This window comes from Camelus dromedarius, chromosome 27 (assembly GCF_036321535.1).
Source record: "Camelus dromedarius isolate mCamDro1 chromosome 27, mCamDro1.pat, whole genome shotgun sequence".
Classification (NCBI taxonomy): domain Eukaryota; kingdom Metazoa; phylum Chordata; class Mammalia; order Artiodactyla; family Camelidae; genus Camelus; species Camelus dromedarius.
In genome coordinates, this window is record NC_087462.1 from 24,509,423 (window position 1) to 24,528,923 (window position 19,501).

General features: G+C 53.1%; 1 protein-coding gene across 1 annotated transcript in view; it reads right to left on the reverse strand.

Moving 5' to 3' along the window:
* Window positions 1–19,501, reverse strand: part of ADAMTS2 (ADAM metallopeptidase with thrombospondin type 1 motif 2) — a 205,767-nt gene that overhangs the window by 19,782 nt on the left and 166,484 nt on the right. The window contains exons 11-16 of the mRNA XM_031437967.2: window positions 8,339–8,484; window positions 6,824–6,999; window positions 5,497–5,630; window positions 1,784–1,907; window positions 731–811; window positions 187–353 (exon numbers count right to left, since the gene is read on the reverse strand). Coding sequence (XP_031293827.2) covers window positions 187–353; window positions 731–811; window positions 1,784–1,907; window positions 5,497–5,630; window positions 6,824–6,999; window positions 8,339–8,484 — 828 coding nt within the window. The remainder of the gene's footprint in view (window positions 1–186; window positions 354–730; window positions 812–1,783; window positions 1,908–5,496; window positions 5,631–6,823; window positions 7,000–8,338; window positions 8,485–19,501) is intronic.

The window sequence follows — 19,501 nt, forward strand, 5'->3', positions numbered from 1 at the left end:
CGCGAATGTCACCCAGAGGGGAAACCTAAAACTTTACAGGGATTTTGTCCTAAGGTCACCTGGGGGTCAACACAGGGCCCAGAGCCCCGACTGGCAGCTCTCTGTCTGTTCCTCACTCTGACACAAAGAGGTCCAAGGGGCAGGCCGTGAAGGATGCAGGGAGGCTCAGGCCCTGCCCCGACTTACCAGCACAGTGATGGTGCCATGGAGGGGGCCCATGGTCTGCAGCGTCTCCCGGCCATCCTCGTCCCGGTACTCCCACTCCACACCCATGGCGATGAAGGATTTGGAATTGGGGTCTATGTCATTCTCTTCATTTAAAATGAACTTGCCTGTCTCCAGGTTCTTGACAGCTGAGGATGGCAGAAGACAGCAACCCCCACCGCCACGATCACCCAGGGGCGGAGTCCAGGCTCATCACCAGGAGGCCGGCAGGGGGCTCTGGTTTGCACAGGTTGGGGGCGTTGTGGGGAGCAGGGCCCTCTGTCTCCCAGCCGCCCTCCGCCAGGTGGGGAGGTGCGGCATGTCAGAGACACGTGTCCCTCCACAGCCGCTGCCAGGGGAGCCCTCCGGTCCCAACCCCTGGCCTCTCCACTGGGAAATGACCCCAGGAGAGATCCACCAAGTAGGCGGAGCAGGGACAGGGGAGGTGGGGCTGCAGCCACGCCTCCCAGCCAGGCCCCCGATCCCCAGAAGAGCCTCACCGCATTGTCTGGGCTCTGACACTCACCCAGGTGGTGGCTGGTGGTGTCTGCCTCCTGGATAAGCAGGTGTCTGGCTCCTGCCGGGATCTCAAACATCTTGATGTAACCTTTGTAGGGATGTGGGGAGACAAAGCCAGATGAGAGGGGAGAGGCCGTCGAATGCCGGCAACACAAAAAGGGCCTCGCCCTCAAAGGTGGTTCCAGGGGCCCAATATTTTGTGGGCTCTGATCATCCACCCAGAGAGGGGCCCACGGGAAAACTGCAGTATCCCAGCCAGTCCCAGCCCTCCTGCTCATCTTCAGATCCAGGGACTCCCCCGGCCTCCCCATCGAGAACTTGGTGGGCACCGTCGTGAGTGGCCCTGAAGTCACGCCTGGGCTCAGAGCTAAGAGGTCACGGCCAGGAGGGAGACCTTCAGCAAACTGCGTGGCCTCCCTGGACCTCGGCAGCTCAATCTGTAGACTGAAGACCCCTTGCTCAAGCGGGGTCGTGCGGAGGGTGGGCTCCCAGGACGCTGGCACCAGCTCTGAGTGGAGTCTGGGCAGGTTGCTCCTTCATCTTCTTCCAAAAGAGGTGAACCAAAGTGGTTTCTCCCCATTTCAGACAGAGGCAGAGTAGCCAGCTGCTCAGGTCCACCCAGAGCACTGAGGGCCAGGCAGGGACGTGGCTCTGGAAGGGGGTTCACCCAGAGGGCTGTCTTCCCAGAGCCCGCCTTGGCTGGAGACCCCAAGTTCCCCAGCCCTATCCTGTGGTCTTGTGGGGACCACTGGCTGCCCCCAGGCTGCAGGCTGCACTGAGCAGCCTGGCCAAGTCCTGCTGACAGCCAGCTGGGCGCAGCAGCGGAGGGGCAGGGACCTAGGGAGGCGACAGCCCAGCCCTGGAGGGCTGGAGAGGGGTGCCCTCAAATAAAAACCCTGAGCATCTGTGTCCTGTCATTCTCCCTGTCCCCACCCACCCCGAGGCCTGGCACAGCTGTCCCCACCTGGGATTCTCCCTCCACCTCACGCTCTGGGACCACTGCCAAGACAGTCAGACCCAGACAGAGCCACCTACCGGTGGGAGGGAGGGGCGCACTCACCGAGCTTCTTGGGCGAGCGCGTGAACGTGCCCTTGACCACCTTGCAGTGGGAGTTGTCCCCTCCACACACGCCGCACTTGTCCTCCTGCTTGCTGGAGCCGATCACCCCGTCACAGCCCACTTTCTGTTGGGGGGGCAAGGGGTGCAGGGTGTATTTGAGATCCCACCTTCCCCAGTCCCCGATCGGCCCCTGGAGGCTGTTCCCTCCCCAGCCCGGGTATGGGCAGCCGTTCTTAGCAGCCTCTGACACAGGGGAAGGAGAAGGGGCTTTGGAGCAAGACAAGCCCTGCGTGCCCACCAGGGACCAACCAATCCCCGTCACTCATCTGCTCATCTGCACAGTCTAGACAGGGCCACGTCCCGAGGCTGTCCTGGCACCACAGGCTGGCCTCCCGGTGAACACAAATCACACCTGGCCTCTGCCCCTCTCCTGGGCGTCCCACCCAAAGCTAAGGCCTGGAGGCCCCTCCCTCACACTGCCCCCCCCCCCCCGAACAGTGTCGTCTTTAGCCTGCTTGGGTTGTCTGGGCAAGAGGTGACAAGAGTTGGTGGGAACACTTTCATCTTCATTCTCTCAACCAAGCCTCTCAACACTGTCCCCTCCAGTATCGAAAATTGTTCCCCACAGAGCAGGGACGTTCCCTTGCCCAGGGCCACCTGGCAGAAGCAGTAACAAGTTCGCGTTCTTTTCCTCCCCATAGCCCTGCTGACAGTAGGCATTCCCAGGGCCCCACAGTTCCACGGGGAGCGGCCTCTGCACGTCCACACCCTGAGCACTTGGCCTGAGGCCACTTTCACACCCACATCCACACTCAGCAGGGAAGACCATCTCTCCTCCGAGCCGGTCTGCTCCCTCTATCTGTACTAGAATGCATCACAGCATCACAGGTTTCCCTCTTTGCACTGGCTGCCAGGAAGCCCAGAGCCAATTCACCTCCACCCCACCACGATTCTCCCATCACTGCCTCTTGCGAGACTGCTTCTTTTCCCTTTGCTCTTTGATTTCGGACATTTGTTTCACAAAGACCTTTGAGGGCAGGGTCTCTAGACTATGAACAGACCACAGAGCCACTTTCTGGCCAAGTAGTCTCAGAGAAACTCCAAGTTTGTTTCCACATTTGGGATGTGGAGTCAGAGCAGCAAAGCCTTCCAGGGCTGTTGCCAGCATGAGAGGAGATGGTCCTTGTAAATAGTCACATGTTGCCTGGCACAGAGTAAGACCCGAGTGAAGGATGGAGCTGACGCTGAGGGGGAAGGAGAGGAAGGGAGGAAGGGGAGAACCCCCTGTCAGGCCGGAGTGGTTGTGATGTTGTGATTTATAATAAATATATATTTGGTCTTCATCCAGTTTCTGGCTAGACCTCCTAAAACCCTCAGAATTTCCTGTGCAGGTAGTATCAGAATTGGGTCGAACGGTAGGACACCCAGCTGGTGTCAGAGAATAGCTTTATTGGACACATAGGGAAAACCCCCCCAAATTGGAAATGGAATTAGCATCTTCACGGCCTCATTTAATTCCTCACTCCCTCCTGTGTGTGTGTGTGTGTGTGTGTGTGTGTCTTTATTCTCCTGACACATCTTTTGCTGTCATTTCACTTTTAAACTTCCTGAGTCATTGTATTTTGACATTCTTTGTCAGCTTCCACTTGGATATCAGATTTTTTTCAACGAAGAGTTCCACATTCACATGTGTTATAAAGACTCCTAATTTCATCTTGTTACTCACATTTCCTTTGTGTGTTTTCCATCTTTCCTTTCGCTCCCCTTTGTTTTCTAACTTTTGCAATGTGATCACATCTAAATGCAAACATTTTGTAATGATCCAAAAATTTATCATCCTACTGTTATTTGTTCAAAATCACCCTTAATTAATGAAATACCCTGTTCTCCAGTCATCAGTGTCAGGAGCGGGGCTCTAGCCACGCCCACTAAGAGGGTGCACTCGTGTTCCCACTTCCCTGTTAGGTTTGGACCATACTCACAGCGGGCATCTAAAGCTACTTCCACTACTAAATGTTTCCTGGGCTATTGCAATCACTCACGGTTTTAAAATATTTTCTGTGTGCTATGATTTTAAAAACTTTTTTTTAATTTGTTTTTTGTTGTTGTTGTTGTTGTTTTTTGGGAAGTGGGTAATTAGGTTTATTTATTTTTAAAGGAGGTGCTGGGGATTGAACCCAGGACCTCACACACGCTAGGCACACATTCTACCACTGAGCTACATCCTCCCCACTATTTATGATGTTTTGACATCTTGAAAATCTTGTCAGCCAGGGAGAGACCACCCCTCCCAGGGCTAGCTAGCCAGCCAGTTCTTAGGGACAGCAAAGGGGGCACACCTTTCCTACACAAACCAACTGACCCCTCCCATCACCCCCTGCATCGAACTCACACACCAAGCCTGTATGTCTCTGCCCTAAATCACCCCAGGGGCAGGTGCCGGGAGTCTAGAGACCCCTCCTGCCCAAAGCCTGCTTACTCTGCCCTGCCCTGCCTTTCCCAGGCAAGCCCCAGTGGCGGCTCCAGCCCAGGCTGTCCCCTGCTCCTGTCTGCCTCCCAGCTGACCCTGCTGCTTCCCCACGGGGCTCTGCACAGCACGGCATGCCCTTCCCTCAGGAAGTGCAAGTAAGAAGCCCTTCTTTTTCTTTTTGTCTTTTTTGTTGTTGTTTTTAATTTTTTTTTCTAATAAGTTTTTCTTACAGTGGCATTGATGCCTGTGTCATCAGTCAGTCAGTCACCTCCGTAAATTAAACACCCTCCCCAGGTACAGGGGAGACACTGCTGTCTTTGTAAGTATTTGGTTGAGTATTTGGGGTCTGAGCAGACTGTGGCCAGGCCTCCTTGCCAGACTGAGGCTGGGCGATCCCCCTCCCGGCCCCCCGTGCTGAGTCTCCAGGGAGCCTCCGTCTCCATGGGCTGCTGTCCAGCCGAACCGAACCCCCGTGAGGGGACTGGAGCCCCAAGCACACCTCCAGCTGCCCCGCAGCCCACCTCCCTGCTCTGCCCGCCTCACCCCCCTCCTCCAGGCGCCGGCGGCATTCTGCCAGGCTCTCTGCGGAGACATCCTGAGGGCGCTCGCCTCTCAGGAAGGTAAGACGAGAGAGCCTCTGGGACACCTACAGTCAGTCTCACCTACACAAACTACAGAGGCTTCCAGCTGTTTCTAGGGAGTCTGGCAGCGGGCAAGCCTGCACCCTTGTTACTCTTATATGCCGAGGGTGCCCCTCGGTTGCTTCTTGTGACAGCCTAAGACTGAAGCCAAAGGCATGAGAGTAACAGAAAACACAGCAGGGCCTGTTTACAAAAAGCAAGACCAACGAGAGCCATGGTGGGCCACCTCTATCAAGAGTAAGCTGTCCGATGCCGACTGGCAGTGCTTCACGAGGGGTCCCCTGAGGACCACATGCATCGGAATCACCTGGGTCACTGGTAAAACTCATGCTCCGGGCCACAGCCTTGACCGACAGAATCAGAATCTCTGAGGCAGAGCCACAAGCTCGCCAGGTGGCTCCTTGGACTCAACTCTGAGAACCTCCGACACGAGGGGAGAGTGGGGGGAGGGATGTGACATCGGCTGAGCACCTGCCCCGATCCAGGTGCCATTTCCAGCACTTTGCACGCTCAGCCTCGGTGACTCCTCCCAGCGACCCGGCGAAGGCGAGGCCTGAGCCGGCGGCCCTGTGCTCCCGCAGCGCCGGCCTCCCCGCACTCACCCTGCAGTCCCCGCGCACGCAGAGGCTGAAGGCATCCTTGTAGGAGCAGCGCGTCCCATCGTGCACCATGCGCTTCATGGACACCACCTCCCCGGTCTCCTTGGACTCGCAGTAGAGGTGGCATCTCTCCTTGGCTGGAAGGGAAGCAGCGGGCGCTGGGGACGAGGGCGGGCTGCAGGGCTCACCTCCCACGCAGCTTCCTCCCCAAGTTCGCTTAAGAAGCACCTCGCAGGGAGAAACTCCCACCCCACGGGGGTCTCCTTAGGATTAACCTCTCCCACACGTGCCTGCCCTGGGGCGGGAGAGAAAAAGCACGGAGGCAGGTGCCTGCAGCCCGCTTCGTGTTCCTGTGCAGGGAACCCAGGAAGAGCTTTTCCCAACTGAGCCAGGCTGCTGTTGGTGCAGCCGGGCTCCCAGATCCCCGAGGCCCTGCTCGGAGACCCCCAGACTCAAGGGAAAGGCAAATGGCTCTTTGCCCGGTCTCTGAAGACCCTTTTCAGTCAACCTTCTCTGAAAGCCCAAATAAGGCCGGACGCCCCTTGATTCAGCCCTGGGTCCCTGGCACCTTCCCTTCTCAGCATTTATCTCAGACGTCACTAAAATATCATTATTTGACTTTCTGCTGGACCACAGCCTCCCTCTGAGAGGGGGGATCTTGTCTGCTCCGGCACCCCCTCCCCGCATGCACGTGTGGGGCTTGCAACAGGCGCTTGGCTGGTGGAACACGTCGGGCTGAGGGAGACAGAGGAGCAGACCTGGGCCCCGCTGCCCTCCTCTGCCCAATGCCGCCTTCTTCATGAGCGGGACGAGACTCCAATGAAATACACACACACTCATGCCTGAAGCTACCAGACTTTTCAGTTCCAGGAGCCAGCAAGTGCCTTCTGATGCTTAAACCAGCTCAAGTCGCTGACACTAGGAACTGAGTTCCCACTGAAAGAGGAGGGGCCAGAGGTAACCTGATTCTTTGGCAGGCTCCACCCCCGCCCCGGCCCCGCCCCCAAGGCTGAGCCGGCCCCACGGTGCAACTCCAGCCTCGCCCACCGGGTGGCGACCGCGGGAGCCCCGGACGACCTGCGCCTCCAGCCCCGCCCCCTCCCCGGCATCCTTGGCCAGGCCCTGTTTTCTGGCTCCCCTGGGACTGCAGACTTGCCATGAGCTCCCAGCCCTTGAACGGACCCCAGCAGCCACCCCGGCCAGGGTGGGCTCTGCTGACAGCCGGTGTGGCCTGTGGCCGGCAGCTTGCCCAGGTGGCATCAGCGGCACAGCGAGCTCGGCCCACCCCCTCGGGCCGGTCCGCGGAGGGCGCTCTCCCCACGGGGCTCACCATCCCGGTGCTCGTGGGGCAGCCAGTGGTGCTGGGCATCGCCATGCTCGAAGTACAGGTCCCACTGCCGGCACTGCTCCTCGCGGAAGTCGGCCAGGGGGTCAGGGCAGTCCTGGGAGCTGCAGAGCTGGAAATCGTAGGCGAGGCCGGAGCAGGTGCGGCCCCCGTTAGCCGGGCTGGAGGAGAAAACAGAGGGGCTTTGTGGCTCGGCGCCACCAGGAAGAGGCCAGCACTCGGGGTGCCACTTGTGGGATCTGGGGGGCACCTCTGAGCCTTGAGGACTGAGGGGCAGCTCTGCTGACTGAAGGGACCTGGCCCTGCCCTGCCCCAGTCACAGGACCTGGATAATCCCCCAGGTGTCAGGGTCTTGGAGCATCAGGTGTGGAAGGGGCTGGTGTCTTCTCTCAGGGGTCCTGTGGGAAGGAGGCATCTGTGCAGCCCCTCGCACCCGCCACCCCCATCCCAGCTCCTGAGCTGTGACTGGGGCCCAACAGTGAGCTGTGACGGGTGTCTGGGTTCTGCCGTGTCCCAAGCCAGAAGCCCCAGGGTGGAGGAGCTGGGTGAGCTTCCTCTCCATCCAGGCCTGCGCCTGTCCCTCAACACACACGGCAGCAGGGCAATTCTGAAATAGTGGAACCTGCAGCAAGCGCTCTTAACAAGTGTCGGGCACACAGTGGACACTCCACCCTCTGGCTCTCCTCCACCTCAAGAAAACTTGGGCTGCATTTCTGTAATGTCCTCACGCTGCTGAGAACAGCACCAGCCCACAAAGCATTAATCCCACGGGAAAGGCACCGCCTGGTGGCCAGTAGGTGCCTCTGGCAGGCGGGGTGATGGGGCGCGGCAGGCCAGCATCCTGGGAGGAGCTGGGGGCTTCCGCTTCACCATCTATGAGATGCCAAGCAGAACCCGAGGCCCCACCTGAGACTTGGGCAAAGTCACGCTCTGCCTGCGACAAGGGGTGGTGACAGCACTGCAGAGTGGATGATGGAAGAAGCTGGCTTCCACGAGGCCCCTTGCATAGTGGTGCCTTGTTCTCAGGGGAAGTCGGTGGAAATAACCACCTGAGAAATTTGTGGAGAAAGAATCAAGAGGCCTCAGTGTTTGATGGGGATGGTGAAAGAAAGGGTGACTTTGAGATTTATCCCAAGGCCACTGAAGGGACCACAGACCAATGACAACCCCAACCAGGGCATCACCAGAAGAGGGTGCAGGCCTGCGTGTAGTTGTGGGGAGCCCAGGGGCATCGTGCAGCAGACTGCTGGGTCAGGAGACCAAGTTTCCAAGCCTCCAGGGCTGGCTCTGCCCCCAGCAGGCTGCGTGGCTTGGGGCATGAGCCCTGCCCCCTCTAAGTTTCCTCCCAGGAGAGACGAGGAGGGGCCAGGACTGCCTGCCCTCGCACCCTCTCCAGAACTGGCATCCTCAGGGGCCTTGCAGGAAAGGGTGGGCTAGCAAGGACCCTTGGGGATAGCAGCTGCCACCCAGGAAGGCGGGGAAATATCAGGGTCGACTCACTGTGGGTTGTCGCACTGCCGGGTCCTAAACTTAACACCTGTGCCGCAGGTGCGCGAGCAGGAGCCAAAGGGACTCCAGGCACCCCAGTTGCCATCTCGTTTGAGGATGTCAGGTGTCAGCCAGATGCAGTGTCCTTTAAAGCAGTGCTGAAAGACAGACGGTCACTCCCTTGACCCATCACTCACATGTCCCCCACTCTGGCGATAACTGCCTGGCCCCGGAGGCACAGGGAGACCAGGCATGACTCACGCCTAGAAACTCAGAGCCCCGTCGAGAGGCCTGGTAGGACGCTGGCACCCCCCCAGCCCCTCCACCCAGCCTCCCCTGACCACCGCCCTGGCCTCGCACCGTCCTCAGGGCCTTTTGTTCAGCCTACTCTGTCCCCGCAGCCAGAGTCTGCCCAATCGAGTCTCCAGCATGACGCCACAGGCCGAGGTGCCCACACACGGCCAGCCATAAAGGTGCAAGTGGCCCATCAAGCCAGTGATTCCAGAAGCATGTAAGAGCTACTTGTTTAAGTTAAAAAAAAAAAAAAAAGGCAACTTGAAGGAAATATGGAAACAAAGGACAGGTGATATGCCTACATGGTAGAAATTCATGAATAAAGGGAGGAGACCCCTGAAGCAAAGTCACGCTCAGCTCAGACCCAGGTCCGCAGGGTGAATCTGATCACACTGCTGCCCCGCCTGCCCCCGCGAGGAAGCTCACGCGATGTAGGGTCCACTTGAAGAAGACTGCAAAATTAAAACTACTAAACTAGGTATAGAATGGAATCTTGATTTAGAATAAGAAAATATATCACGAAAATTAAACATTTAAAAACTGACAAATACCACAAACAACCGAAAACAGAGAACAATGATTTTTTTTTCAAGTTGATTGACAGACACAACCTTTCCTGCCGTTCTATGTACTCTTTCATCGCCTCTTCATACGACGATAGTTTTGAGGGACTGCTTTCCACAGGGAGAACGGAAAGATTCTGCAGTCCGTCCTCAGCAAGCGTTTTTGGTAAGGGCCAGATGTAACTGTTTTAGACTTTGCAGGTGACGTGATTTCTATCGCAATTACTCAACTCTGCCACTGGAGCATGCAAGTGGCTACAGGGGACATACAAATGAATGGATACGGCTGTGTGCCAATAAAACTTTGTTGACAAAGGCAGGCAGCAAATGGAAACTTCTAGAATGGAGCTGGGAGAAGTTTGGTGAACTCTTTTCTCAGTAAAACAATCATTTAACTAGTGAAAATTACTTTCTAGAAACAACCATTTAAATTATCTGGAACAACAAGGACCTACTGTACAGCACAGGGAACTATACTTAATATCTTGTAATAACCTATAGCAGAAAAAAAACCTGAAAGAGAATCTGTCTACCTATATATGAATCACTTTGCTGTACACCTGAAACTAACACATTAACTATTCAGTAAAAAAAAAAAAGTATCTGGAAATTGTCCTAAAGTCAGTAAAACAACTGGTGAAACATTTATTCAAGGAAATCTACTAAATCTTGTTAAGAATATTGAAAGTCTGTGGCATTTGAGCCACAGCCCTCTCCCTTTCCTTCCCCAGATCAGTGTGATGGAAGCTTTACTGCCTAAAAGACAGAGGTTTTGTCCCCTCAGCTCGAAGCCTAGGGCTATAGTTTCACCCCAGGAAAGGCAAGCCCCTGGCACCTCCCATGTCTCCCAACTCTGTGTTGCAGACAATCTGTTCCAGGCAGAGGCAGCCAAGAGGACTGGAGCTCCTTTGCCCACCCAGTCTCCACCCACAGCAAGCCAGGAATACTGCACCCCGATAGCCCCTTCTCTGGCTTGCTTGTAGGGCAGAGGGTCCATGCTGAAGGGGAAAAGCCAAGAAGACCAGGGGCTACTTTCCCTATCCAGCGACCTATTTGTAGACCAGGAATGTCGCTCTGGAAGTGGACCAGCCTGCTCTTAGCTCAAATGCAGTGGTGCAGTGATCTTCCCAGAGGGAGAGTCAGAACAGAGAGCTCATAACTCACCCTAAGGGGACTAACTTTATTTGGAACAGAGCTTAGGGGAGTTCATGCCTAAGGGCATTGTCAAAAACAATAGAAATCTTGGTAGCGACCAATTAAGAGGAGACCAGTACCTCCACGATACCAGGGGCACCAAGTAAAATGTTAAATCAAATAGAAGTGTAACAGACAGAACCAGTGAAACGACAGCTAAGCGCCCTCCTGCGGTCTGACCAAACTCAAATACTGGCAACACCCTGCCCCTGTGAGGGGTCCAGAGTTTGACTGGGTCAGGCTGTAGACAAATTGTACCCCAGGCATTACCAAAAACAATGCAGCCGTCAGCTAGCAGCTCGTGAAAGCTCACTGGATGTGATACCAACAGAGGCAGAACAGCGGGGAGCTTGATGGGAAGATCGGAGAAAGAGGCAAAGAGAACCCAGCTGATCTGAGAGTTTGGGGCTGGGGGTGTGGAGCTGTGTGGGCCAGGCTGACCATGCCCATGCCTATGCCCAAGGCTGTGATCTCTGGGGGGCAGTATCACCAGCTGCACACTGCAGGGCAAATGCAACTTACTGAAACAGTGCAGCCAAGTCACTGAACAAGTAAACAGGTAAACGAGCAAGCAAGAGTACAACAAGGTCCAAGGGAATCAATAGCTAACGTTTCTTCAATGACTAGTTTCAACAAAAACGTGAGACATGAAAAGAAACAGGAAAGTGTGATCTGTACATAGGAAAGTAAAGCAGGCAACAGAAATGACCTTTGAGGAGGCCCAGATGTTAGACTTAGCAGACAAAATTTCACAACAGCTATTACACCTATGTTCAAAGAACAAAAGAAAACCATGTCTAAAGAACTAAAGGGAAGTATAAGAATAATGCCTTACCAAATAAAGAGCATCGGGAAAGAGATAGAAACTGAAAAACAAACAAACAAACAAAAAACCAAAAACCAAAAAACTGTAGTTTAAAAGTACAAAAACTGAAATGAAAAATTCACTAGCAGACTCAGTAGTAGATTTAAGCTGGCCAAAGACAGACACCATGAACTTAAATATAGATTAATAGAAATTATGCAATCTGAAGAACAGACGGGGAAAAAATACAGAAAAATGAACAGAACCTCTGAGAAACATGGAAGACCATAAGTCCAATGAAATGTGCACAGTAAAAGTGCCAGAAAGAGAGGACACAGAGAAAAGAGTAGAAACTATTCAAAGGAATAGTGGTTGAAAACTTCCAAAATTTGATTAAAGACATTAACCTACTCATCCAAGAAATTTAACCAAGTATGATAAATGCAAAGGGATCCACATCCAGACACATTATAGTCAAAACATTGAAGGAGAAAGCTAAAATGTCAAAAGCAGCAAAAGAAAAATGACTCATTGAGCACCCAATAAGATTAACAGCTGACTTTTCATCAGAAATAGTGGAGACCAGAGACAGGGCTGTCAACAAAGAATCATATCCAATGAAACCACCTCTCAACAATGAAGGTGAAATAAAAATATTCCCAGGTGAACAAAAACTGGGAGAATTCATTGCTAGCAGACCTGCTGTATAAGAAACACTGAAGTTATTTAGTTATTTAGGCTGGAAGCAAATGATACTGGAGAATAATTCAAATCCACATGAAAAAAGAGAGTACTGGAAATGGACTAATTTCTAGAAAGATACAGACTATCAAAACTGATTTAATGAGATCTAGAAAATCTGAATAGATCTATAACAAGTACAGAGATTGAATCAGTGATTTAAAACTTCTCACAAGTAACAGCCCAAGCCCGGGGGGCTCCACTGATTAAATTCTACCAAACATTTAAAGAAAGATTAATACTAATCCTTTGCAAACTCTTCCAAAAAATGGAAGAGAAGATTTTCTCTATTCATTCTGTGAGGCTAATAGTGCCCTAATACTAAAATCAGACAGAGGTATCACAAGATAAAAACCACAGGCCAATATCTCTTATGAAAATAGACTTAAAAATCCTCAACAAAATTCTATCAAACCAAATCCAACAGCATAGTAAAAGATTATACACCATGACCAAGTGAAATTTATTATGGGAGTACAGGGCTTAACATCTGAAAATCAATCAATGTAATAAACTATGTTACTAGAATAAAGAAAAAACTATGTGATCACCTCAAGACTCAAAAAATAAAACCGGCAAAATCCAACACCCTTTCTTGAAAAAAACACTCAAAAGACTAGGACTAGAAGATGAGTTCCTCAACCTGATAAAGGACATCAGTGATGTACCCCAGCTAACATCATCTTAATACTGAAATAATGAATGTTTTCCCTTACGATCAAAGAGGACAAGGGTGTCTACTCACACTACTTCTAGTCAATATTGTACTGAAAGTTCTAGCCAGGACAATTAGGCAAAAAAAGAAATAAAGAGTATCCAGATTGGAAAAGAAGAAGTAAAATTTTATTTGCAGATGAAATGATACTCTGTATAGAAAATCCTAAGGAAGCTACTGAAAAATTATTAAAGCTAATAAAAAATTTCAGTGAGATTGCAGTATGCAATATCAGTATACAAAAATCTATTGTACTTCTATAAACTAGCAATGAATGAACTGAAAATGAAATTAAGACAATTCTATTTACAATGGCATCCAAAAGGAAAAAAAAAAAAAGAAAAAAATCTTAGGAATAAATAGAATGAAAGAAATGCAAGACTAGTACACTGAAAACTACAAAACATTGTTGAAAGAAACCAAAGATCTAAGTAAATGGAAAGACATCCCATGTTCATGGATATGGCAATACAGTCATACCTCGGAGATATTGTTGGTTCAGTTCCAGACCACCAAAATAAAGCAAGTATCAAATAAGGTGAGTCACATGAATTTTCTGGTTTCCCAGGGCATATAAAGTTATGTTTACACTATACTAAAGCCTATTAAGTGTGAAGTAGCATTATGTCTAAAAAAAAAAACCATACATATCTTAAAAATATTTTACTGCTTAAAAGTTCACAAGCAATAAATGCTAGAGAGGATGTGGAAAAAAGGGAACCCTCCTACACTGCTGGTGGGAATGTAATTTGGTGCAGCCGCTGTGGAAAACAGCTATTCTTACACCTGGACAGATACAACAACCCAACACTATTGAAGGTGTTGAAAACCATGTTAAATAAGCCAATAAATATACCCCAAATCCAATTTCTCCTAAGCCAAAGCCACAGAGCACCCACGGCCGCCCCACGGTTAGCCGACAGGAGGAGGAATGTATCAGAAGGGAAGGAGGACTGGAAAGAGAAGAGATCCTCATTGATTATGGTCAAAACATCTGACTTTTTCACAATTTATTTTTTTACTGATGCACAGTCGATTTACAATGTTGTGTTAGTCTCTGGTATACAGCATGGTGATTTCAGCTATACTTACAGGCACATATATATATATACCTATATTCCTTTTCATATTCCTTCCCAAAATTTATGAAAAGACATGCATGTAGGGGGCCCCAAAGCTCACACATCATAAGCTTCATGGTAAACATATCTCTGTTCCCCTCTCGAAACCTTCTGTGAGCTCCCCATCACCCCAGGATTCAGACCAGCCCCGTGGCCTGGCTCCTACCCATGCTCCCCCGCCCCCGCTCCACCTCCCGCGCCAGGCACTGGAGCACTGACTGACTGCTCTCTGAACAGGCCACACCCACTTTGCTCCCTAACTTTGTAAGCGCCTCTGCTCAGAAAGCCCGTGGCTCCCCTGCCCTCCCCGCCCTCACCCCGGGGTAAGGTGGGGTGATCCCCCTTTCAGGACAGAGCTGCTCACTGCCCCAGCTGCAAAGGTTACTGGTTGCTCTTGGCTGGCAGCTGAGTCCCTCTCCAGGAAATGCCCTCCGCCAGAGAAGGCTGCCCAGCCCAGAGTCATGCCCCTTTCCTGGAGACAGCCACGGCCAGGGGTCAAGGTGGGGGACAGCTCTGAAAGGCCAGCCTGGGGCTCCAGGTGGGGCAGACTGGGCCCCGCGCTGTGACCACGTCCATGTTCAGAGCCTCACTGTCTCTGCAGGTGCTGATTCTCAGAGCGCTCCCCGAGAAGCGCCTGCCGTCAGAGCGCTGGCTCTGAGCCCGCCTCCAGCGCAGCCACGCTCCCACCTCCACACCCCTGCTGCTCCTACGTACGCCTCCTGGTTCTCGTCGCCTGTCTCCCTGCCCTTGTGCGCGTCTCAGTGACCTGGGCGCCCACCTGGCCTCTTCCTCCTCACATGGGCCACTCACTCCTCCCGACCTGCCGGCGCGTCCCCAGCGCTGCCTCTGCCCCAGCCTGAGCGCATGGGAGACGCTGCAGTCTCTGGATTGTCCCTGGGCTCTGGGCGAGTGGTCAGGGGCTGCACCACCACCAGCCTGGGCACCCGGACACGTGGCCGACACCCATGGCCAGGAGCCACCTGGGGTCCAGCAGGCCTGGCTCCAGGTCACCAGGGGTGCTGGTCACATCCTTCCTGGGCCACAGTTACCTAGTCTTTCACCTCAGAGCTCCCCTCACTCAACCTGGGAAGGGAAGCAGAGAACCCGCAGGAACGCTAGCTGGTGTCCCCCTCAGCTGGTGGTACTGGGTGGGGCGGGCAGGCAAGGAGGGGGGCCCAGGCAAGGAAAGGCTGGCGACTGAACTTTTGTGTGCCCGAAATTCATACGCGGAAGCCTAACCCAATGTGACGGAAGTAGAATGTGGCACCTTTGGGAGGTGCGCAGGGTGGAGCCCTCATGAGTGAGATGAGTGACTTTGTAAGGGGACACGGGAGAGATGATTCCTTTTTCCAAAATGTGAGGACACAGAGAGCAGACGGCAGTCTGCAACCGTCCAGAACCCAACAATGCCAACACCCCGACCTCGGCTGCCAGCCTCCAGGATTCTAGGGAACAGATACCTGTAGTTTGAGCCACCCTAGTCTCTGGCATTTTTGTTTCAGCAGCCCCAGCTGACTAAGGCAGGGAGTGAGGGAAGGTCCTGGCACCCCTGAAGGCTGTGACAGGGCCCAGCTTCTAAGTCACTGGTGGCCATGGAGACCAAGGGCCGGGGGCGTGGAGGAAGCCACACAGTGGTCCTCCTGTCCCCACTGGACAAACTGGTCCCCAGTCTAGAAATGGGGAGCTGGGCACGGGAGAGCTCAGGACACCCCACAGGCTCACACCCCACCTCCTCCACAGACTCAGGTCCAAGTGCAGAGAGGCAACACACATTGTGGAAAATATGAAAGCAAGGAGGGAGTAGATGTAGCTCAGTGGCAGAGTACATACTTAGCATGTACAAGGTCCTGGGTTCAACCTCCCCTTAAAGAAAAAAAAAAAGGCAAGAAAAAAGAAAAAAAAAAAAAAAAGCAAAGCAGAAAGGCAGGATAATCACCCAGAATGCCACCGCTCAGAAGCTGCCCTCTAGCGTTTTGGTGTGTTTCTTCCTGGGCGACTACAAGCGTCCCAAGCGAGCACCCCCATGCTCTTGATGCCTCAGTGTTGCTATGAAGGAAACAGGTTCTATAGACATTTGTTTAAACGCCAACAAGTACTTCATCCAATAGAGAAGCTTAAACATTTAAAAGCACGAAGTTACACGTCCTGAGCGAATTCAGAGCCCACGCATATCCATGGGCAAACCTCCCAGGGCTGCCTCTCCGGGTAAGTACCTTGGAGAGCGCCGGTGCCCCTAAGCATGGCTGGGGACACCGCCAGGTTGGTCTGAAACCCTGAAAGGCCGGCTGTTCTTCTCAGGAAGTGTACATTTAGCATTTCTGAACCACCGTGGTCCTGGGTTTCCATCCTCCACCCACCAGCTGGTACCACATGCCCTTAGCCTGGGATGTGAGGATAAGCGTGCTGGACACTTAGGTGACTTGCCGAGGGGGAAAGGATGGCTCAAAGGCACACGATGAGGAGGGAGGGACCAGGGCTTGAACTCCCATGCCCAGACCCTGGGCTGTCCCTGTCTCTGTGCCCGCCTGCCAGTTCTCAGCTATGCAGGGAAACATGAGCCACAGCACAGGGCCTCTGCATGCTGGGTAAGCATCGCGGCATGCGTCTCTGGCACAGTCCGAGCTCGTGAATACTTAGGGTGGGCGTTGCTTCCCTGAGATACTGCACATGAGTGTGGGGTGTTCTCTCCTGCCAAGACACACTGAGGCTGGAGCCATCTTGACCCGGATGGCCCGCACCCCGTCCACCACCCTGCCCCTGGCTCAGGTGAGGAGGGCAAGGGGAGCCCACCAGCCCAGCTTGGGGGGCAGAGGCACCTGTGGGGATCCTCTGTGCTTGGCCTGACCCTGCCTCCAGGGTATCCAGGGCATACGCTGTGTGGTCATAGGGCAGGCCTCTGAGAGCAGATCTGAGCCATGCCCCCAGCACTGTGTGGTCATAGGGCAGGCAGGACAAGAAGCAGGTGCAGGAAGAGGCCTCATTAATTCAGTCAGCCCTTCCCTCTCTCCCACCAGCCTACTGGAGAGCCATGCAGTGTTAACCATCTCTTTTGTTTTCTGATTTTTTGTTGGGGAGGTAATTATGTTTATTTATTTATTTACTTATTTTTAATGGAGGTGCTGGATTGAACCCAGGACCTTGAGCAAGCTAAGCACAGGCTCTACCATTGAGCTATACCCACCCATTTTGTTTTGCTTTCTGGATTCTGATGCTTTGATGTCTGGGGTCTTACTGACCCTGGAGGGACGGTCCCTCCTAGGCTTAGCCAGTTCCTCGAGACAGTAAACAAGTCACCCACGAGTGCGATTTTCAAGTGCAAACCAACCAATCCAGAGCCCACACCCCCAGCCATCTCCTCCATCGGGGCTCTTAAATTCCTGGCGACCCCCCCCCATCCTAGTCATCCCGGGGCCAGCCAGGTACCAGACAGTTAGGGGCAGCCCCCAAGCCCCAGAGCCCACCGGAACTATTCTCACCGGCCGGCCCGAAGCCTGCTTACCTCGCCTATTCCTTTCTGCAGAGACTGCAGTCCCCACTCCCCTCTGCTCTCCATCTGATCCTGGTGCTCCAAGTGACCCCTCACTTTTGGGATTTGTGAGAAACAAACTATCTTTTGATCTGTTGGCTTTACTACACCTCAAAATTTCTATTAATACACTATATTGTAAAACACCATGTGCCTCTCATCCACCCTCCCTGGCCATCCTCACCAGGCCCCCACCCTACGAGGTCTCCCCTGCCTGGAGTGCTGGTCCCAATTCTCTCCATCCTTTGGGCTTTGGCTAAGGTCACTGACCAGGAAGCCTCTCTGAGCTCCCGACAGGCCCCTCCACATCCCCCTCGTCACCACGTCACAGCTGCCTCTTCTCGTTCATGGCCGACCTCCACAGATGGCGAGTTCTGACAGAGGTGGGGTGGGTCTGACACATGGACGGATGGACGAACGAAGGAGTGGATGAATGAATGACTATGGAGCTGAGATGACTAATCTGCCTAATCCTCAGGTCCAGCGCCCACTTCTTTGTCCAAGAGCAACAAGCTCACCTCTCCCTCTCAGCCAAACATGCCCTCCCCAAACTCTGGATTCCACAGAAAGCTGTGCACCCACTGGCCCTCACTGCTCATTGCCCAATCCTCACCAGTTTATCTCCCCGAGGCACAAGGCTGTGCACCCTGCCCGCCCCACACCACAGTGTGCAATCCAGGCAGATGGTGAACCAGCCGTGAAACTGAAGGGGCAGAGGGTGGAGGTGGCCCGTCTGTAGTTCTGTTTTTCCTCTAGGTCATCTCAGCACATGGAATACAGATACCTTGTTCCATCTCTGGGAAATGGTGGGGACAGAAAACTGAGTATCCAGGGTTATAATCCGGTAACGGAGCCAAGAGGGGAAAATGTGCTGGGGACGACCCACAGGAACCTGTGGATCATGAGGATCTGAGGCAGGGTCTGAGAGCTGTGTGATCCCCTTCCAGGGACTTGGGGTGGGGACAGAGAGGGATGGAGAGGGACAGCTGAGCTTGGCACAGCCCGGATCCCTGAGATGACATGTTACTTCTCCAACTCTGCTCCCTCCTAACTCCCCTCTCTCTCAGCCCCTGTGGCTGTTCTTGCAGGAAAGGGAGAGAAATGGATGATTGCTTTCCAAATAGAAAATTACATTATGATAAGACACTGAAACATACAACTGCACACAGGCAGAGGACTCTCATAGGCCCCTGGGGGGTGCCCTCCCTCCTCTCTCCCTTTGCCCCTCCACCCCCGACCCCCACATACCTGGAATCCCCGATCTAGGCCAGTTTTTTACCTGTGCCCCTTGTGAACCAGGGCAGGTAGAGCTTAGCCCTAACGCAACCCCCTCAATCATCACAATGCTGGTTTTTTAAAATATATTAAAGGATGGATGTTTTTACTGGGCTAAATGAACAGAGGGTCCTACCATCAAAAAGAGTGAAGGATCATGGCTGGGTCAGTGGTTTCTTTGAGGAGGGGGCACTTTGGCCACATCTGCCTACCATTCTTACCAGAGCCCCCCACTCCCGCCCCCAGGAGAAGGCAGACAATCAGCTGGGGATCAGGCACTCTTTGGTCCATGTTTTCCCAGTGGCCAGGATTCCTGTGGGTGAAAACCAGCCACACACCCCGGGGTAAGCGCACCTGTGCAGGGCCTGCGCCCACTCCACGCACCCTCTCTCCGCCCAGGCCTGGACTAAATGCTGGACTGGACTGAATGTACTAAAAGCCACTGAAAGTGGTTAAAGTGAAGAATTTTATGTTATGTGAATTTTACCATACACTGACAAATAAAAACCCAAAACAAAACCATTCCCCATCCTTACCCCAAACCAAAATCTTCAGGGTGGACCTGGAAATCCGTATCTTTAGGAAGCTCCACCAGGGACTAAAATCTAGCAGAATTTAAGACCTGGGGTGGAAGAACCTCAGGCGCAGGTGGTTTTCTAGGCCTGATGCGGGGGGACGCGTGCTGGAGTCCTCTCCCGGGCCACGCCCCGCGCTGCTGGCTGTGCCTGACTTGGGTGGGCTGAACCCTCCTGGGCTGAGACCCAGGCTTAGGCTCATCTGCATAAACCAGCCCCTCTAGCGAGTGATTGGCTGAAGAGTGGGAGTGTGATTTCATCTGAACCAATGAGAATCAGGCCCAGAGCTTGTGCTGGAAAGTTTGGGAAGAAGTTGTTCTTTCTGCTGCTTTGCCAGAAGGTGAGAAGTGGGCCTGGGGTGGCCAG